The sequence below is a fragment of the Salmo salar genome, chromosome 01 (genome assembly GCF_965601325.2).
Source record: "Salmo salar chromosome 01, fSalSal1, whole genome shotgun sequence".
Classification (NCBI taxonomy): domain Eukaryota; kingdom Metazoa; phylum Chordata; class Actinopteri; order Salmoniformes; family Salmonidae; genus Salmo; species Salmo salar.
The window spans coordinates 87,787,660-87,806,617 of record NC_138291.1 but is presented as its reverse complement, the minus strand read 5'-3'; the positions used below and the strand labels follow the sequence as shown (position 1 = coordinate 87,806,617).

Here is an 18,958-nt window from a genome sequence, read left to right as displayed (position 1 = left end):
ATCGTTACTCATTGTGTATTTATTCCTCCTGTTATTATTTCCCTATTTTTCTATTGGGAAGTGCCCATAAGTAGGCATTTCACTGTTTGTCTACACCTGTTGTTTAGAGAGACAGAGAGACAGAGAGCCAGAGAGACAGAGAGACAGAGAGCCAGAGAAACAGAGAGACAGAGAGACAGAGAGACAGAGAGACAGAGACAGAGAGCCAGAGAGACAGAGAGACAGAGACAGAAAGGGAGAGCCAGAGAGACAGAGAGACAGAGAGACAAGAGAGCCAGAGAGAGAGAGAGCCAGAGAGAGAGAGAGACAGAGAGACAGAGAGAGAAAGGGAGAGACAGAGAGACAGAGAGACAGAGAGAGAAAGGGAGAGCCAGAGAGACAGAGAGACAGAGAGACAGAGAGCCAGAGAGAGAGAGAGCCAGAGAGAGAGAGAGCCAGAGAGACAGAGAGAGAAAGGGAGAGACAGAGAGCCAGAGAGACAGAGAGAGAGAGACAGAAAGGGAGAGCCAGAGAGACAGAGAGACAGAGACAGAGAGCCAGAGAGAGAGAGAGCCAGAGAGAGAGAGAGCCAGAGAGACAGAGAGAGAAAGGGAGAGACAGAGAGCCAGAGAGACAGAGAGAGAGAGAGAAAGAGACAGAGAGACAGAGAGACAGAGAGACAGAGAGAGAAAGGGAGAGACAGAGAGCCAGAGAAACAGAGAGACAGAGAGAAAGAGACAGAGAGACAGAGAGACAGAGAGACAGAGAGAGAAAGGGAGAGACAGAGAGCCAGAGAGACAGAGAGACAGAGAGACAGAGAGAGAAAGGGAGAGACAGAGAGCCAGAGAGACAGAGAGACAGAGAGACAGAGAGAGAAAGGGAGAGACAGAGAGCCAGAGAGACAGAGAGAGAGAGAGAAAGAGACAGAGAGACAGAGAGACAGAGAGACAGAGAGAGAAAGGGAGAGACAGAGAGCCAGAGAGACAGAGAGAGAGATTGTGTCTGACTTTGGTAGCTATGGTGCTGATATATTTGATATGTAGCATAGTCCGTCAGTTCCAAAGTCCTGGTGGTAACTTCCTGTCCTTGTGGTAACTTCCTGTCCTTGTAGTAACATCCTGGAACATCAATGAGTGGAAACTCAATCTGATATCTGGTGGATATATAGGTAGACAGACAGACAGACAGACAGAAATACAGGCTGGTGGGTGGGCGGGTGGGGTGTGTGTGTGTGTGTGTGTGTGTGTGTGTGTGTGTGTGTGTGTGTGTGTGTGAGAGAGCTCTGGCTCCCGGGACAGATCAATCTGATTCATTTTTTCATTATGATATTCATGAGTATAATTACTATGCAGAGAGATGTACCTTTGGATCCACCATAGTGCTGATCTACTATTCCCCTTAGGACAAGTCCCCGCTAGCTAGTCTGTGTGTGTATGTGGTTGTGTGTGTGGCCACATCCGCTGTCTCGCCGAAATATGGCTTCAATTTAATCACACAACATTAATTAGTGCAATATTGTGACAGCCCTTTTTGAATATGTCAATGTCTGGTGTGCTTTATGAGTAGGTGTGTGTGGGTGAAGGCTTGCATGGGTGTGTGTACATAAAGTTGTCTATTGCTTTTCAGTAGCTCTGAAACTAACTTTCTGCAAAGTAACTAAACATACTTTCTTTGGCCCGCGAACCCATTTTGATATCAAATTTCTTTCGCAGCACCACCATGTAAAAGTTATGTAATCAATAGCCAACGGTAACTTTTTTCATTTGGGCTATGACAGTCTACTACAAATCACTCTGGCAGTATTTTTGACAGTAGCTCAATCTGAAGCCAGTATGGTGATTGAAGTGATTGAAATGCATCAGAAAGGTATTTGGAAGTTCAGAAGAACATCAGACAATCATTTTGTATGAGCTTCTGTGTAGACAATGATTTTCTTTTTTATGGGGTGGATCAGCTTTAATACTGCAGATAGATTGTTGCTTCCATCAATGTAATTGTCTGCATCATTTCCAATCCCCCGTATATTCTTTGGTAAATATATATAGACATATGTTTTTGAAATATATTTTCCTTCATTATTTTCCCCTTGATGATGTTCTTTACCCCCCTGTGTGATTTAACGCCACTCTGTTCTAATGGCTTGTGGGCATAGTAGCGGGAAACAGTACATACACTATATCTAAACTCAGCAAAAAAAGAAACGTCCTCTCACTGTCAACTGCGTTTATTTTCAGCAAACTTAACATGTGTAAATATTTGTATGAACATAACAAGATTCAACAACTGAGACATAAACTGAACAAGTTCCACAGACATGTGACTAACAGAAATTGAATAATGTGTCCCTGAACAAAGGCATTGTTCAGTGGCATTGTCATGCTGGAGGGTCATGTCAGGATGAGCCTGCAGGAAGGGTACCACATGAGGGAGGAGGATGTCTTCCCTGTAACGCACATTGCCTGATTGCCTGCAATGACAACAAGCTCAGTCCGATGATGCTGTGACACACCACCCCAGACCATGACAGACCCTCCACCTCCAAATCGATCCCGCTCCAGAGTACAGGCCTCGGTGTAACGCTTGTTCCTTTGACGATAAACGCGAATCCAACCATCACCCCTGGTAAGACAAAACCGCGACTCGTCAGTGAAGAGCACTTTTTGCCAGTCCTGTCTGGTCCAGCGGCGGTGGGTTTGTGCCCATAGGCGACGTTGTTGCCGGTGATGTCTTGTGAGGACCTGCCTTACAACAGGCCTACAAGCCCTCAGTCCAGCCTCTCTCAGCCTATTGCGGACAGTCTGAGCACTGATGGAGGGATTGTGCGTTCCTGGTGTAACTTGGGAAGTTGTTGTTGCCATCCTGTACCTGTCCCGCAGGTGTGATGTTCGGATGTACCGATCCTGTGCCGGTGTTGTTACACGTGGTCTGCCACTGCGAGGATGATCAGCTGTCCATCCTGTCTCCCTGTAGCGCTGTCTTAGGCATCTCACAGTACGGACATTGCAATTTATTGCTCTGGCCACATCTGCAGTCCTCATGCCTCCTTGCAGCATGCCTAAGGCACGTTCAGAGTCAGTAGAAAGGCATCTTTAGTGTCCTAAGTTTTCATAACTGTGACCTTAATTGCCTACCGTCTGTAAGCTGTTAGTGTCTTAACGACCGTTCCACAGGTGCATGTTCATTAATTGTTTATGGTTCATTGAACAAGCATGGGAAACAGTGTTTAAACCCTTTACAATGAAGATCTGTGAAGTTATTTGGATTATTACGAATTATTTTGGAAAGACAGGGTCCTGAAAAAGGGCGTTTCTTTTTTTGCTGAGTTTATATGCGTATGTGGACACCCCTTTGAATTAGTGGATTCAGCTATTTCATGCACATTTGTGGTTGACAGGTGTATAAAATCAAGCACACAGCCATGCAATCGCCGCCATTGGTCTCTGGAGTAGTGGAAACGCATTCTCTGGAGTGATGAATCATGCTTCACCATCTGGCAGTCTGACAGACAAATCTGGGTTTGGCAGATGCCAGGAGAACACTACCTGCCCGAATGCATTTAATGCTGGTCTGGGGCTGTTTTTCATGTTTCAGGCTAGGCCCGTTAATTCCAGTGAAGGGAAGTCTTAGTACTACAGCATACAATAACATTCTAGACTATTCTGTGCTTCCAACTTTATGCCAACAGTTTGGGGAAGGCCCTTTCCTGTTTCAGCATGACAATGACCCCGTGCACAAAATGAGGTCCCTACAGAAATGGTTTGTCTAGATTGGTGTGGAAGAACTTGACTGGCCTGCACAGAGCCCTGACCTCAACCCCATCGTACAACTTTGGGATGAATTGGAACACCTTTCCACCTTTCCGAGCCAGGCCTAATTGCCCAATATCAGTGCCCGATCTCACTAATGCTCTTGTGGCTGAATGGAAGCATGTCCCCGCAGCAATGTTTGAACAGCTAGTGGAAAGCCTTCCCAGAAGAGTGGACGCTGTTATAACAGCAAAGGGGGGGGGGGGGCAACTCCATATTAATGCCCATGATTTTGGAATGAGATGTTCGACGAGCTACTTTTGGCCATGTAGTGTACGTATGTATACCTGAGAGTCTTATCCTTCAATGATGGGGTCATCATATTTTGTAGCTTAAACCATTCAAAAGATAGTGACATATTTGTTGGAAGAAAACAGAAACCGCTTTGTTTATTACAACCGCATCTAGCAACTGACATAACCCCGGCTCTAAAAATCTAAAAATCAAATGCACATTTTCAAATCAGACGACCACAAATGGGGTCGCGCCGCTTAGTTTGGGAAACCCTATTAAAGTATACTGTAACTTATATTCTGCAAGATGATGATCGTGGAACATTTCACATTAAGAGTGTATTGTATACAGGAGTGCCATGCAGTATTATTGGAACCACTACATGCCTGTGGTGGATTTCATCATAACTAGTTTTTTATAAATCACATGTAAGGTATGTTAGTGTCTGCTTCCAAAATGGTACCCTATTCCTTATATGGTGTTCTACTTCTTATCAGAGCCCATAGGGTCTGGTCTAAAGTAGTGCACTTTATAAAGGGAATATGGTGCCATTTCGGATACAGAATCGGTATGTTATGTTAGTGCTGTACTTAGTAGGAAATGAAAAGGAGCACAGAGTAGAACGGTTTCAAAGGCCACCAATTGAGAGCAATATTAAAGACAGTCAGTGAATAATAGAAACTGACATGTTTTATTTTACTACCTGCTGGCTTAGCTTTCTCTATCCCCATGCTAGAGAGATGGAAAATTACCAATAATTTTGCATACTTGGCATTTTACAATGTACATTTTATAATGTGAACATGCACTGACCGTCATCTCTCTCTTTCTTTCCACAGGCCTTCCCATGTATATCCACAGGAATCTACGGTAAGGCTGTTCTTGTTATTTTCTATCTGTGTGTTACTGTATATCTTGGATGTGTATTTATGTGTCGTACATTTTCACTCTAACCTACTATTTCCTATCATTCTTATTATCCACTCAAAACAACCCCTATGGTAATGGCCGTATCCTCTTTGTATGAAGTTTCATTCCACATAATTGCTGGTGACTGTGTGTCTCTGCAGTCTTCTGCCAATGGCGGTCTGTCACACCACACCACTCCCTTCCTAGCGGAGGAGGTTTGTGAGAGAGAGGGATGGAAGGGTACAGAAGGAAGTTTGTGAGAGAGAGGGGTGGGGGGGTAGAGGAGAAGTTTTGTGAGAGAGAGGGATGGAAGGGTACAGAAGGAAGTTTGTGAGAGAGAGGGGTGGGGGGGTAGAGGAGGAGGTTTGTGAGAGAGAGGGATGGAAGGGTACAGAAGGAAGTTTGTGAGAGAGAGGGGTGGGGGGGTAGAGGAGGAGGTTTGTGAGAGAGAGGGATGGAAGGGTACAGAAGGAAGTTTGTGAGAGAGAGGGGTGTGGGGGTAGAGGAGGAGATTTGTGAGAGAGAGGGATGGAAGGGTACAGAAGTAGGTTTGTGAGAGGGGTGGGGGGGTAGAGGAGGAGGTTTGTGAAAGAGAGTACGTAGAGGAGGAGGTTTGTGAGAGAGAGGGTTGGAGAGGGGGGGTAGAGGAGGAGGTTTGTGAGAGAGAGGGGTAGAGGAGTAGGTGTGTGAGAGAGAGGCGGTAGAGGAGGAGGTTTGTGAAAGAGAGAGGGTAGAGGAGGAGGTTTGTGAGAGAGAGGGTTGGAGAGGGGGGGTAGAGGAGGAGGTTTGTGAGTGAGGGATGGAAGGGTACAGAAGGAAGTTTGTGAGAGGGGTGGGGGGGTAGAGGAGGAGGTTTGTGAGAGAGAGGGGTAGAGGAGTAGGTGTGTGAGAGAGAGGCGGTAGAGGAGGAGGTTTGTGAAAGAGAGAGGGTAGAGGAGGAGGTTTGTGAGAGAGAGGGTTGGAGAGGGGGGGTAGAGGAGGAGGTTTGTGAGAGAGGGGTAGAGGAGGAGGTTTGTGAAAGAGAGAGGGTAGAGGAGGAGGTTTGTGAGAGAGAGGGTTGGAGAGGGGGGGTAGAGGAGGAGGTTTGTGAGAGAGGGGTAGAGGAGGAGGTTTGTGAGAGAGGGGTAGAGGAGGAGGTTTGTGAGAGAGGGGTAGAGGAGGAGGCTTCAGAGGCAGTACAGTATGATGATGTAATCCCTCCCCCAGTACTAATTACTTATTCTCTTTCTATTTTTGTTTTATTTATTTAACCTTTATTTAACTAGGCAAGTCAGTTAAGAACAAATTCTTATTTACAATGACGGCCTACACCGGCCAAACCCGGACGACACTGAGCCAATTGTGCGCCGCCCTATGGGACTCCCAATCACGGCCGGTCGTGATACAGCCTGGATTTGAACCAGGGTGTTTGTAGTGACGCCTCTAGTACTGAGATGCAGTGCCTTAGACTGCTGCTCCACTCGGGAGCCCAGTTCTACTAACTGATCAGATGTTGACATGTTTACTGATGGATCTAGGCTTACTGTATTTGTTTACATTTGAGAGTATTATTAAGGTTAAGTCCTCTTTGTATGTTTTCTCATGAAAGGTGCAAAGGACCCTATCTTTTCTTCCTCTAACTCTCCCTCTCACTTGGTCCCCTCACATACACGCTGAGTCTCACTTGGTCCCCTCACATACACGCTGAGACACGCTGAGACACGCTGAGATACGCTGAGACACGCTGAGATACGCTGAGACACGCTGAGACACGCTGAGATACGCTGAGACACACTGAGACACGCTGAGACACGCTGAGATACGCTGAGACACGCTGAGACACGCTGAGATACGCTGAGACACGCTGAGACACGCTGAGATACGCTGAGACACGCTGAGACACGCTGAGACACGCTGAGACACGCTGAGACACGCTGAGACACACTGAGACACGCATTGTAATGGAGTGTATGTGTGTGACCCATTTACAGCGAAACAAATCCACAGCCCCCACAAAGTGACAGAGAGGAACGAGGGACTGAGTTGTCCAGGGCCTCAGCGGCTGCTGCCTCAGTGGTGGTGGAGAGGAAAAACAGGTTTGTCAGGACAGCTAAGGCTAATTGACACCCTCCCTCTCCTCCCTCACGCCCCCTTATTCCAGCAGGCTCCGTCACCGCTGACAGATGATTGGGAGAGCATGGGGTAGGGCGTCGCCAGGGGTGCACAGGGGCTACCTCTACGTCTACCTCAGACGACCGTGCAGGAAGGAAGAAAAATGACTCCCGGCTCCGTGCTGACAGTCCAATCCCTCAGTCCGGCCCATTAGCCCCAGCAGAGATTCTGCAGCGGTCGGGCGGTGCACTGGTTAGCGTGTCGGCGTGCGGGTGAGGGAGGGAGGGAGAAAGGAACGGACGTACCACCCATAAACAAACTGGCACCCACCGTAGGGTCGTGAGGTCGCGAGGCATGATAGAGGTTATTAAGTGTTGGTCCTGTTCTCCCATCAATCATGGGGGGCTCCCGCCACACGACCAACCTGTGGTTCAAACGGATTATTCCTTCTGAGGAGCAGACACCTCTCAATGTCTTCACAACACCGACATAATCAAGAAATTCCTCACCTGAGGTGAAGGATTTCAACCTGCAGTATGTACAGTACAGTCTGGTAAGAGAGACCTTGCAGAGGCCTAATTTCTTCTGGCACTGAGAGAGAGAACGCTTTAGAACAACCTTGTAATGGGCTGCAGTATTGGAGGGTTTATGAGAGGCTTGAGATTATCAATCTTGGCACGGAGCGGAAGGAATGTTTACGTCCCAAATGGCACCTTATTCCCTTTATAGTGCACTACTTTTTTACCAGGGCCCTATATAAAGGGAATAGAGTCCCATTTGGGATACACCCAACCAAGGTCTAGCTAGCACCATGTCAAGCCATAGATGGGATTACGTCTCACATTTACCTGACAGATTCAGCCATACCCTGGTATTTAGAACCCTATCAGACCAATCAGCCTTCTAAACACCAAAACACCTGCTTCTAGTTCTGATCTGTTAGACCTGGGTTCAAATTGTATTCAGAATCATGTCAAATACTTTATCTGGGCTTGATTGAGTTTGCCTGGCGCAATGAAACCAATAGAATAGTCTTAAATGTGCAAACCCCGTCCACTTGGCATTCGAAGCAAGCTAAGCAAACATTCAAAGAATTGAAAACATTTTGATAATACTTGAAACCAAGCGTATGTACCATTGACACCCTATTGCCTATATAGTGCACTTCTTTTGACCCAGGTCTGGTAGTCCGTGTTTATTCATCCCTCCTCCTCGTCCGTCTTTGAAGGATTTGAAAGGATATTGTTGACAAAGGGGTTTTACAGTGACTGGTGGTTGTCTGAGATATGTGGCTATGTGTAATCCTCAGAGGTTCTATTTGCCTCCCAAATGGCACCCTATTCCCTACATAGTGACTACTTTTGACCGGAGTCCACTAGGGTCACAGCCACATATCACAGACAACCACCAAAAGTAGTGCTCTATGTAGGGAATAGGGTGCCATTTGGGCCGCAGCCTATGTCTGTATAGCCACACCATAATCCACCCAGGCTCTGTGGGTGTGATGTCCAGTGTGTCCAGACAGACACCTTGAGCCCAGTGTGGTGTCCAGCTCAGAGAGTCAGAGAGGGTTAGAGAGGGTCAGAGAGGGTTAGAGAGGGTCAGAGAGGGTTAGAGAGGGTCAGAGAGGGTTAGAGAGGGTCAGAGAGGGTCAGAGAGGGTTAGAGAGGGTCAGAGAGGGTCAGAGAGGGTCAGAGAGGGTCAGAAAGGGTTAGAGAGGGTCTGAGATGGTCAGAGAGTGTTAGAGAGGGTCAGAGAGGGTATGAGAGGGTCAGAGAGGGTTAGAGAGGGTCTGAGAGGGTCAGAGAGGGTTAGAGAGGGTCTGAGAGGGTCAGAGAGGGTCAAATAGGGTCAGAGAGGGTCTGAGAGGGTCAGAGAGGGTCAGAGAGGGTCAGAGAGGGTTAGAGAGGGTTAGAGAGGGTCAGAGAGGGTCAGAGAGGGTTAGAGTAGCTAACTGTTTTCACCCAGTCGACGAACGCTGAGCTTTCTGGCTCATGCACGCACGCACACACAAACACAATCCTTCTAACTCCCTCCATCTCCGGTCAGGATTAGCACATACCAACACACACACACACATACACTCCTCCCTCTTAACCCCTCCATATCTGGTCAAGATCCTCCCCTCCCATAATGCCTACTGCTCCTCCTTTCTGCAACTCTCCTTTCATCATGGGGATTTACTTTAGGGAGCTAAGCTTGGGGAGGGAGCTTGGCTGGGGAGGGAGCTTGGCTAGGGAGGGAGCTTGGCTAGGGAGGGAGCTTGGCTAGGGAGGGAGCTTGGCTAGGGAGGGAGCTTGGCTAGGGAGGGAGCTTGGCTAGGGAGGGAGCTTGGCTAGGGAGGGAGCTTGGCTGGGGAGTGTTGAAGGTACACTGGGAGGATGTGCTGTATCAGTCGGTAACAGAGAACTAGGGCCCACTCCCTATTCCCTAAACTGTATAAAGATGTAAGAGCTTCATTTGAGCCAGTTTGCTACATCAGGAAAATAATGCTTCAGCAACAGGAAAGAGTGGTGGACAGTTTTCAAGAGTGTCACCATGGTGGACTCCGAAAGAGGTGCCGGTTTAGATTATAGGCACAACTGTCCTGGGGTCCTGGTTAGAGGACAGAAATGACCTGGGGTCCTGGTTAGAGGACAGAAATGACCAACTGTCCCGGGGTCCTGGTTAGAGGACAGAAATGACCAACTGTCCCGTGGTCCTGGTTAGAGGACAGAAATGACCAACTGTCCCGGGGTCCTGGTTAGAGGACAGAAATGACCAACTGTCCCGGGGTCCTGGTTAGAGGACAGAAATGACCAACTGTCCCGGGGTCCTGGTTAGAGGACAGAAATGACCTGGGGTCCTGGTTAGAGGACAGAAATGACCAGTAGGAGACTGAAATCCACACTTTATTACCACACACACACACACACACACACACACACACACACACACACACACACACACACACACACACACACACACACACACACACACACACACACACACACACACACACACACACACACACACACACACACAGCAAACAGGGAGAGGAATAGAATTGGTGAAAGTGAATAGTGGTTTTCTGCAGTGGACAGAAAAAGCAGGACATATATACTGAGTATACCAAACAGGAGCTGGTCTATTAGGAATTGGTCTAAATAACAGGATGTGTTGTTTGTCAAGCTGACCCTGTGAATATGACAGATAATGAGTAAGCGTTAGAAACACCTATTAAAAATCAAAGTCTGCCAGTGTTGGTTGCACAGACACAAAGAATAAAAGTTGACCCACTCAGTGAATGGCGTGAAGATGTATTTAGCAATGTTTAAGCTGATTCACCTTATTGTGATTATGTTTTGAAATATCTAATGTGTGAGTCTGGCTGCATAAAAAACAAAGTCTGCCAGAAAGAAGGTTGCACAGACACAACATCAAACACATAAAACTTAGCGCAGGGATGAGATTTCAAATGACAACTTTAATTTCAGTGAGAAGAGAATGTCAGAGCCTCTCATTATGGATGTAAACAAAGAAGAGATTGGATTCATGCTTCCTGATTTGGATGCTCAACAGAATACACTGCAGCCTGGTCCCAGATCTGTTCATATTTGGAGTGACATATTTGCATGTTAAACACAAGATACTATAGTCAGGTCCCAGATCTGTTGATATTTGGTGTGACAATGACCTTTTATAACTAATTTCACTGGTTAAATAACAAGTCTCCCTGAGCTTTCTTTGATTAGCACAGATGATGAGTTATCTAGTCTATCTAGCTATCTAGTCCCAAGTCTGTTTGTGCTGTATATACACTGGGTATACCAAACATTAGGAACACATTCCTAATATTGATTTGCACACCCCCACCCTTTTGCCCTCAAAACAGCCTCAATTCGTCAGGGCATGGACTCTACAAGGTTTCGAAAGCGTTCCACAGGGATGCTGGCCCATGTTGACTCCACAGTTGTGTCAAGTTGGCTGGATGTCCTTTGGGTGGTGGGCCATTATTAATACACTTGGGAAACTGTTGAGCGTGAAAAACCCAGCAGCGTTACTGTTCTTGACACAAACCGGTGAGCCTGGCACCTACTACCATACACCATTCAAAGGCACTTAAATATTTTGTTTTGCCCATTCACCCTCTGAATGACACACACACACAATACATGTCTCATTTGTCTCAAGGCTTAAAAATCCTTCTTTAACCTGTCTCCTCCCCTTCATCTACACCGATTGAAGTGGATTTAACACATGACATCAATAAGGGATCATAGCTTTCACCTGGATTCACCTGGTCAGTCTATGTCATTGAAAGAGCGTTCTTAATGTTTTGTATTCTCAGTGTATATTACACAAGAGTAAAGGCTGGAGACAGTTTGTTGCAGTGACATCATGAACATTCGGGCGACATCTAACTTGTCACGTCCTGACCAGCAGATGGAGCTATTGTATTAGTTTTGGGGTCAGGACGTGGCAGTTTTGTGTGTGTGAATGTTTGTTGGTGAGTGGGACTTCCTATTGAAGGCAGGTGTGTTGAGTTGCCTTTGATTGGAAGTCCTATATAGGTGTGTGTGTTTTTCTTTGGGGTTGTGGGTAGTTGTTTGTGATCACTGCTTGTTTAGCATGTCACACTGTTGCCGTCGTGAGTATTGTTTTGTTTGGTTTTCCAGTGGATACATTACTTGTTTTTTCATCAATAAACATGAGTATCCACATTCCCGCTGCGCCTTGGTCCATTCCTAACGACGGTTGTTACAGAACTACCCACCACCAAAGGACCAAGCAGCGGAAGAGGAGGAAGCCACAGGAGAACAGGGTGGATGAATGGACATGGGAGGACGTCCTGGACGGCAAGGGATGCTACACCTGGGAGGAAATCCTGGCCGGAAGGGATCGCCTCCCATGGGAACAGGTGGAGGCACTCAGGAGAGTGGAGGCAGCTGGACAGAGGAACCAACGGGAATGTTATGCTGGAACACGGTTGGGTAAGAAACCCGAGAGGCATCCCCAATAAAAAAAATTGGGGGGACACACGGGTAGCTTGGCCAGGCCAAGGAAGAGCCGTAAGCCAGCTACCCGTGATTACAGGGAGGTGCGTATGAGGTGGAGGGCACCATGTTACGCTGAGGTACGCACCATCTCGCCGATACGGACGCACAGGCCAGCTCCCCGCACTAGCCCTGAGGTGCGTGTCTCCAGGCTGGCACATCCAGTACCAGCCCCACACATCAGGCGTCTAGTGCGTCAGCCCAGCCTCGCCAGTCAACAGTCACCAGGGCTGCCCGCCAGTCAACAGTCACCAGAGCTGCCCGCCAGTCAAGAGTCACCAGAGCTGCCCGCCAGTCGAAAGTCACCAGAGCTGCCCGCCAGTCGAAAGTCACCAGAGCTGCCCGCCAGTCGAAAGTCACCAGAGCTGCCCGCCAGTCGAAAGTCACCAGAGCTGCCCGCCAGTCGAAAGTCACCAGAGCTGCCCGCCAGTCGAACGTCACCAGAGCTGCCCGCCAGTCGAAAGTCACCAGAGCCGCCCGCCAGTCGAAAGTCACCAGAGCCGCCCGCCAGTCGAAAGTCGCCAGAGCCGCCCGCCAGTCAGGAACCGCCAGAGCCGCCCGCCAGTCAGGAGCCGCCAGAGCCGCCCGCCAGTCAGGAGCCGCCAGAGCCGCCCGCCAGTCAGGAGCCGCCAGAGCCGCCCGCTAGTCAGGAGATGCCAGAGCCACCCGCTAGTCAGGAGATGCCAGAGTGGCCCGACTACCCGGAGCTGCCAGAGTGGCCCAACTGCCCGGAGCTGCCAGAGTGGCCCGACTGCCCGGAGCTGCCAGAGTGGCCCGACTGCCCGGAGCTGCCAGAGTGGCCCGACTGCCCGGAGCTGCCAGAGTGGCCCTCCTGTCCTCCGGCCCAGCCCGAGGGGCCCTCCTGTCCTCCGTCCCAGCCCGAGGGGCCCTCCTGTCCTCCGGCCCAGCCCGAGGGGCCCTCCTGTCCTCCGGCCCAGCCCGAGGGGCCCTCCTGTCCTCCGGTCCAGCCCGAGTGGCCCGTCTGCCCGGCGCAGCTATCGGCGCCACCGAAGTGGGCGACGCCGAGGGTGGAGCAAGGTCCACGTCCTGCACCTGAGCCACCTCCAGGATAGGTGGGTTGGGGAGGGAGGGTGTAGCCACCCTCCCTTCCCTCCCTTATTGTTTAGGGGTTATTGTTTAATGGGTTTTGTTGGGGATTTTTGATTTTTTTTGTTGTTGTTGGTGTTTTCTGTTGGTAGGTGCATTCCGGGGTCTGCACCTTGAGGGGGGGGGGGGGGGGGGGGGGGTACTGTCACGTCCTGACCAGCAGATGGAGCTATTGTATTCGTTTTGGGGTCAGGACGTGGCAGTTTTGTGTGTGTGAATGTTTGTTGGTGATTGGGACTTCCAATTGAAGGCAGGTGTGTTGAGTTGCCTTTGATTGGAAGTCCTATATAGGTGTGTGTGTTTCTTTGGGGTTGTGGGTAGTTGTCTGTGATCACTGCTTGTTTAGCCTGTCACACTGTTGCCGTCGTGAGTATTGTTTTGTTTGGTTTTCCAGTGGATACTTTACTTGTTTTTTCATCAATAAACATGAGTATCCACATTCCCGCTGCGCCTTGGTCCATTCCTAATGACGGTTGTTACATAACTTGTCATTGTCGTTATGAAAAACGACAGCTTCTGCATGACAGAAGCCAATATACCCATCAGTTAAAAATGAATGTATTAAATGTCAACCTATCATGCCAGGCAACTAAAAGCATCTTTCTAAACAACATTTTAGTTAGTTGCTATCTAGTTACTTAGATCTCTGGCTAGCCAGTTTCAAATAATGACCAGAGTATAGCTGACAAAGTCTTAACTTTATCTCCTTTTAATTAAATAAACCCACAACAACATCATTATTTACAAGCGTACAGAAAATAGCTTACGGTTATGAGTGTGACAAAATAAAGTAGGTAATTCTATCTGAGAAATGTTTAACTCTACACTCATAACAGATGGATTTGTTCTTGTTGCTGTAATAGCTCAGTAACCACATCAATGGACGTTGTGACAGTTGCAGACATTAGCTTTTTTCATGCCTGTGCAACAAGGAAACCTACAGTTGCAGCGATGGTCTACAGACAGAGTATATATTAAATGTGGTATTGACCAGCGACACTTGTCGCATTCTAATTGACTACAGACATGTCGTTAGACCAAGTATAAACTGGCCTTAAAGCAATATGAGGCTCTAAAAAAATTATAGAAAATAAAATATGTTTTATTGTCACAAACACATGACAGGCGCAGTGAAATGTGTTGTTTTACAGGGTCAACCATAGTAGTACTGTAAGGTTCTGTATTTCTTTTCTTAGTCAACCTTGTGTTCTGTTTCTTTGTGTTCTTGAACGTAGCCCTGTTTCTTTGTGTTCTTGAACGTAGCCCTGTTTCTTTGTGTTCTTGAACGTAGCCCTGTTTCTTTGTGTTCTTGAACGTAGCCCTGTTTCTTTGTGTTCTTGAACGTAGCCCTGTTTCTTTGTGTTCTTGAACGTAGCCCTGTTTCTTTGTGTTCTTGAACGTAGCCCTGTTTCTTTGTGTTCTTGAACGTAGCCCTGTTTCTTTGTGTTCTTGAACGTAGCCCTGTTTCTTTGTGTTCTTGAACGTAGCCCTGTTTCTTTGTGTTCTTGAACGTAGCCCTGTTTCTTTGTGTTCTTGAACGTAGCCCTGTTTCTTTGTGTTCTTGAACGTAGCCCTGTTTCTTTGTGTTCTTGAACGTAGCCCTGTTTCTTTGTGTTCTTGAACGTAGCCCTGTTTCTTTGTGTTCTTGAACGTAGCCCTGTTTCTTTGTGTTCTTGAACGTAGCCCTGTTTCTTTGTGTTCTTGAACGTAGCCCTGTTTCTTTGTGTTCTTGAACGTAGCCCTGTTTCTTTGTGTTCTTGAACATAGCCCTGTTTCTTTGTGTTCTTGAACATAGCCCTGTTTCTTTGTGTTCTTGAACATAGCCCTGTTTCTTTGTGTTCTTGAACATAGCCCTGTTTCTTTGTGTTCTTGAACGTAGCCCTGTTTCTTTGTGTTCTTGAACGTAGCCCTGTCTTTCAGTTACTCACCTGGTGTCATCAGCTCCTTATTTAGTTCAGTTCATTCTGTTTGTGCCTTTGTGAGGTATTGTTTGTTTTGACTCTACTAAGCCTTTTCCTAGCTTGATTGTGAGAACCAGTTATAGCCTTCAGTCCTAGTTTTGATTCACCTGCCTGTTTGCCTATGTGTGTATGACCATTGCCTGCTTGTGACACAACACAACACCTAAGGAATTTTAACAATGTAACATGGCTAACCAGAATATAAAACCATGTATGTTTTTTCAAAAGGATCTACAAAGAACCTTTGAGGTTAAGAAAGGTTCTTTATAGAACCATTCTCCATAAAGGTTCTATTAAGAACCATGAAAAAGGGTTCTATATAGCCCCATTGTTGTAACCGTAGTGGAACCCTTTTTTGGTGTTATATAGAACCTTTTCTTTATAGCACCATACAGTTTCCATTTAGAACCTTATGAGCATCAACCATCAAAAAAGGGTTCTATATAGCACCAAAAAGGGTTATGCTATGGTTTCAAGCCAACTAACCCCAATCTGGTACTATTTAGAATCATTGTTGTGTGTGTGTAAACCGCAGCCATGTTGGACGTAGGAAGTGACTCTGGACGTGTTGACATCACTGGTTGGCTGTATTAGGTGTGTAATATACAACTATTGGCTAGTAGCCATCTTGACCAATACACTCTTAGAAAAAAAGGTGCTAAGTAGAACCATACAGGGTTATTCTGCTTGTCCACATGTCCCTTTTTGGTGCTGGGAACCCTTTGCATAGGGTTCTATCTAGAACCCTCTATGTAGGGTTATTCAAAGAACCCTTTGTATATGGTTCTAGCTAGAACCCTCTATGAAGGGTTCTACTGAGAACGCTTTTGTCTTTGGATGGTTCTTCCTAGAATCCTCTATGAACGGTTCCACCAGCTTTTTAAATTGTATTATTTATGACAATACATTACATATTTCATAAGGCCTTTTTTTAGGGCCTTGTTATACCCTAAAGCCGTCCGCATGCTTCCCAGCTGAAACAGTTCGGAAGAGTTTATGCATATATTATGACGACATTTTGTGACGTTATTTTTCCGGCTGTTCGGGCACACAATATCTTTTCTCCAGGCCAGCCGAAATCTACGCCCCTTCGCCCGTGATTGGTCAACCATAGGGATTCTTCAATAAAGTTTTTTTGTCATTCAATGAGAGACGACTCGTTTTCATGCACATTTTTTCATTGAGAAATACTGCACTAAACATCTTAGTTAAATGTAAAATTGTGCAACTAAGATCTCCTTGGCAAAAACATAAACATTAATGACAGATTTCGTAGATTAATTCGGACTGTTTTGAGGAAGTGTATACTGGCTACAGCGTCACAAAATGGACAAACAGTACTATTGCCCCTTTTCTCTCGTTTTTCAACCGAAGGTCTTTTAAGGGAGTATGCACTAGAGGTCGACCGATTATGATTTTTCAACACCGATACCAATACCGATTATTGGAGAACCAAAAAAAAACAATTAATCGGCTGATTTGTATATATATATTTGTAATAATGACAATTACAACAATAATGAATAAACTAATATAATACATAAATAAAATCTATTTAGTCTCAAATAAATAATGAAACATGTTCAGTTTGGTTTAAATAATGCAAAAACACAGTGTTGGAGAACAAAGTAAAAGTGCAATATGTGCCATGTAAAAAAGCTAATGTTTAAGTTCCTTGCTCAGAACATATGAAGGCTGGTGGTTCAATATTCCCAGTTCTTCAATATTCCCAGTTAAGAAGTTTTAGGTTGTAGTTATTATAGGAATTATGACGCGTCGACTATTTCTCTCTATACCATTTGTATTTCATATACCTTTGACTATTGGGTGTTCTTATAGGCACTTTAGTATTGCCAGCCTAATCTCGGGAGTTGACAGACTTGAAGTCATAATATTATTTCACATCGAAAGAATCCTTCTTGACTTCCAAAGAGTCCTTCTTGCCTTCCAAAGAACACTTCTTGTCTTCCAAAGAGTCCTTCTTGCCTTCCAAAGAGTCCTTCTTGCCTTCCAAAGAATCCTTCTTGTCTTCCAAAGAGTCCTTCTTGCCTTCCAAAGAGTCCTTCTTGCCTTCCAAAGAACACTTCTTGTCTTCCAAAGAGTCCTTCTTGCCTTCCAAAGAGTCCTTCTTGCCTTCCAAAGAATCCTTCTTGACTTCCAAAGAGTCCTTCTTGCCTTCCAAAGAATCCTTCTTGCCTTCCAAAGAGTCCTTCTTGCCTTCCAGAGTCCTTCTTGCCTTCCAGAGTCCTTCTTGCCTTCCAGAGTCCTTCTTGCCTTCCAAAGAATCCTTCTTGCCTTCCAAAGAATCCTTCTTGCCTTCCAAAGAGTCCTTCTTGCCTTCCAGAGTCCTTCTTGCCTTCCAGAGTCCTTCTTGCCTTCCAAAGAACCCTTCTTGCCTTCCAAAGAATCATCAAAGAACGCTTTCTTCCAAAAACGGTTCTCAGGATGTTAAAGGTTCTAGGTAGAACCCTTCCAAAAATGGATCTTCTGATCAAAACCTTTCTTGGTAGAACCCTATCCTTCTGCAAAGAACCCTTTTGAAACCCTTTTTTCTAAGAGTGTAGAATAGTGTAGAATAGTGTACCACATGGCCTGAATGGTGAAGTACACATAAACTATGCCAAATATAGTTGTTATGATGTATATAGTGCTATTTCGTTATTTTATTTAACTTAGTGCTGCATGTTGGAGCTCGGAGCCTAAGATTTTCACTGTACCCTGCAATCAAACCTGCAACCCTGTATATGTGACTATTAAACACTGAATCTGAATCTCTGAATCTTAAAATCTCTGAATCTCTGATTCTGAATCTCTGAATTTGAATCTGACCAGATAAACACTGTAAGTAACAAATCAAATCAAACTTTATTAGTCACATGCGCCGAATACAACAAGTGTAGACTGAACCATGAAATGCTTACTTACAAGCCCTTAACCAACAGTGCAGTTCAAGAAAGAGTTAAGAAAATATTTACCAAACAAACTCAAGTAAAAAATAATAAAAGTAACACAATAATATAACAATAACGAGGCTATATACAGGTGGTACTGGTACCAACAAGGCTAGTAGTAGAGTATAGAAAATGAATGAGGCATGTATACACATACAGTTACATAGTAGTAAGGGCTGTTAACATACAGACATATATAAAATATATAACAACTGAACCCTGGTGGAGAACAGAAGTTTACAGAGGTTGTCTCAACCATCCTTCCTGGGAATCAATCAAATGTATCAATCAAATGTATTTATAAAGCCCTTCTTACATCAGCTGATGTCACAAAGTGCTGTACAGAAACCCAGAGAGGAACCAGGCTATGAGGGGTGGCCAGTCCTCTTCTGGCTGTGCCGGGTGGAGATTATAACAGAACATGGCCAAGATGTTCAAATGTTCATAGATGACCAGCAGGGTCAAATAATAATAACAACTAAAGCACCAGCAGGAATTGGGGTCTGTTACCCCCAGCAGGTAGAGCCTGTTATTGGCTAGTCTTGGCCAGGTAACTGAGTTCCCTGGCAACTTGGTCCCTAACACAGAGGTGTGAAGTGGCCTCTACCACTGGACAATGGAGTCAGGCTGAGGCAGGGCATTGTAGCCTACCTCAGCAGAAAAGTCTACAGAGTGTGTGTCTCCCCCCAGGGCCAGAGGGAGGGTTGAAGAGAGAGGGTTTTCTACAATGTGGATTATAATTAATGGATATTTTTTGGAGGGGTTGATGCAGTTTTTGTAAGGGAAAATCAAGTCTAAAATTCAGAAGCTTTTTTAAACCTCAAATACAAGTGATCAAATTAAGATCCTACATCTGTAGTGCACTACTTTTGACCAGAGCCCTA

At 46.0% G+C, this 18,958-nt stretch overlaps 1 protein-coding gene across 2 annotated transcripts in view; it reads left to right on the top strand.

Annotated features, from left to right (window-relative positions):
- macrod2 (mono-ADP ribosylhydrolase 2) overlaps positions 1 to 18,958 on the top strand; it is a 1,142,091-nt gene that overhangs the window by 864,378 nt on the left and 258,755 nt on the right. For both annotated transcript variants that reach the window (XM_014207733.3, XM_014207725.3), the window contains exon 7: positions 4,859 to 4,889. In XM_014207733.3, coding sequence (XP_014063208.1) covers positions 4,859 to 4,889 — 31 coding nt within the window. The remainder of the gene's footprint in view (positions 1 to 4,858; positions 4,890 to 18,958) is intronic.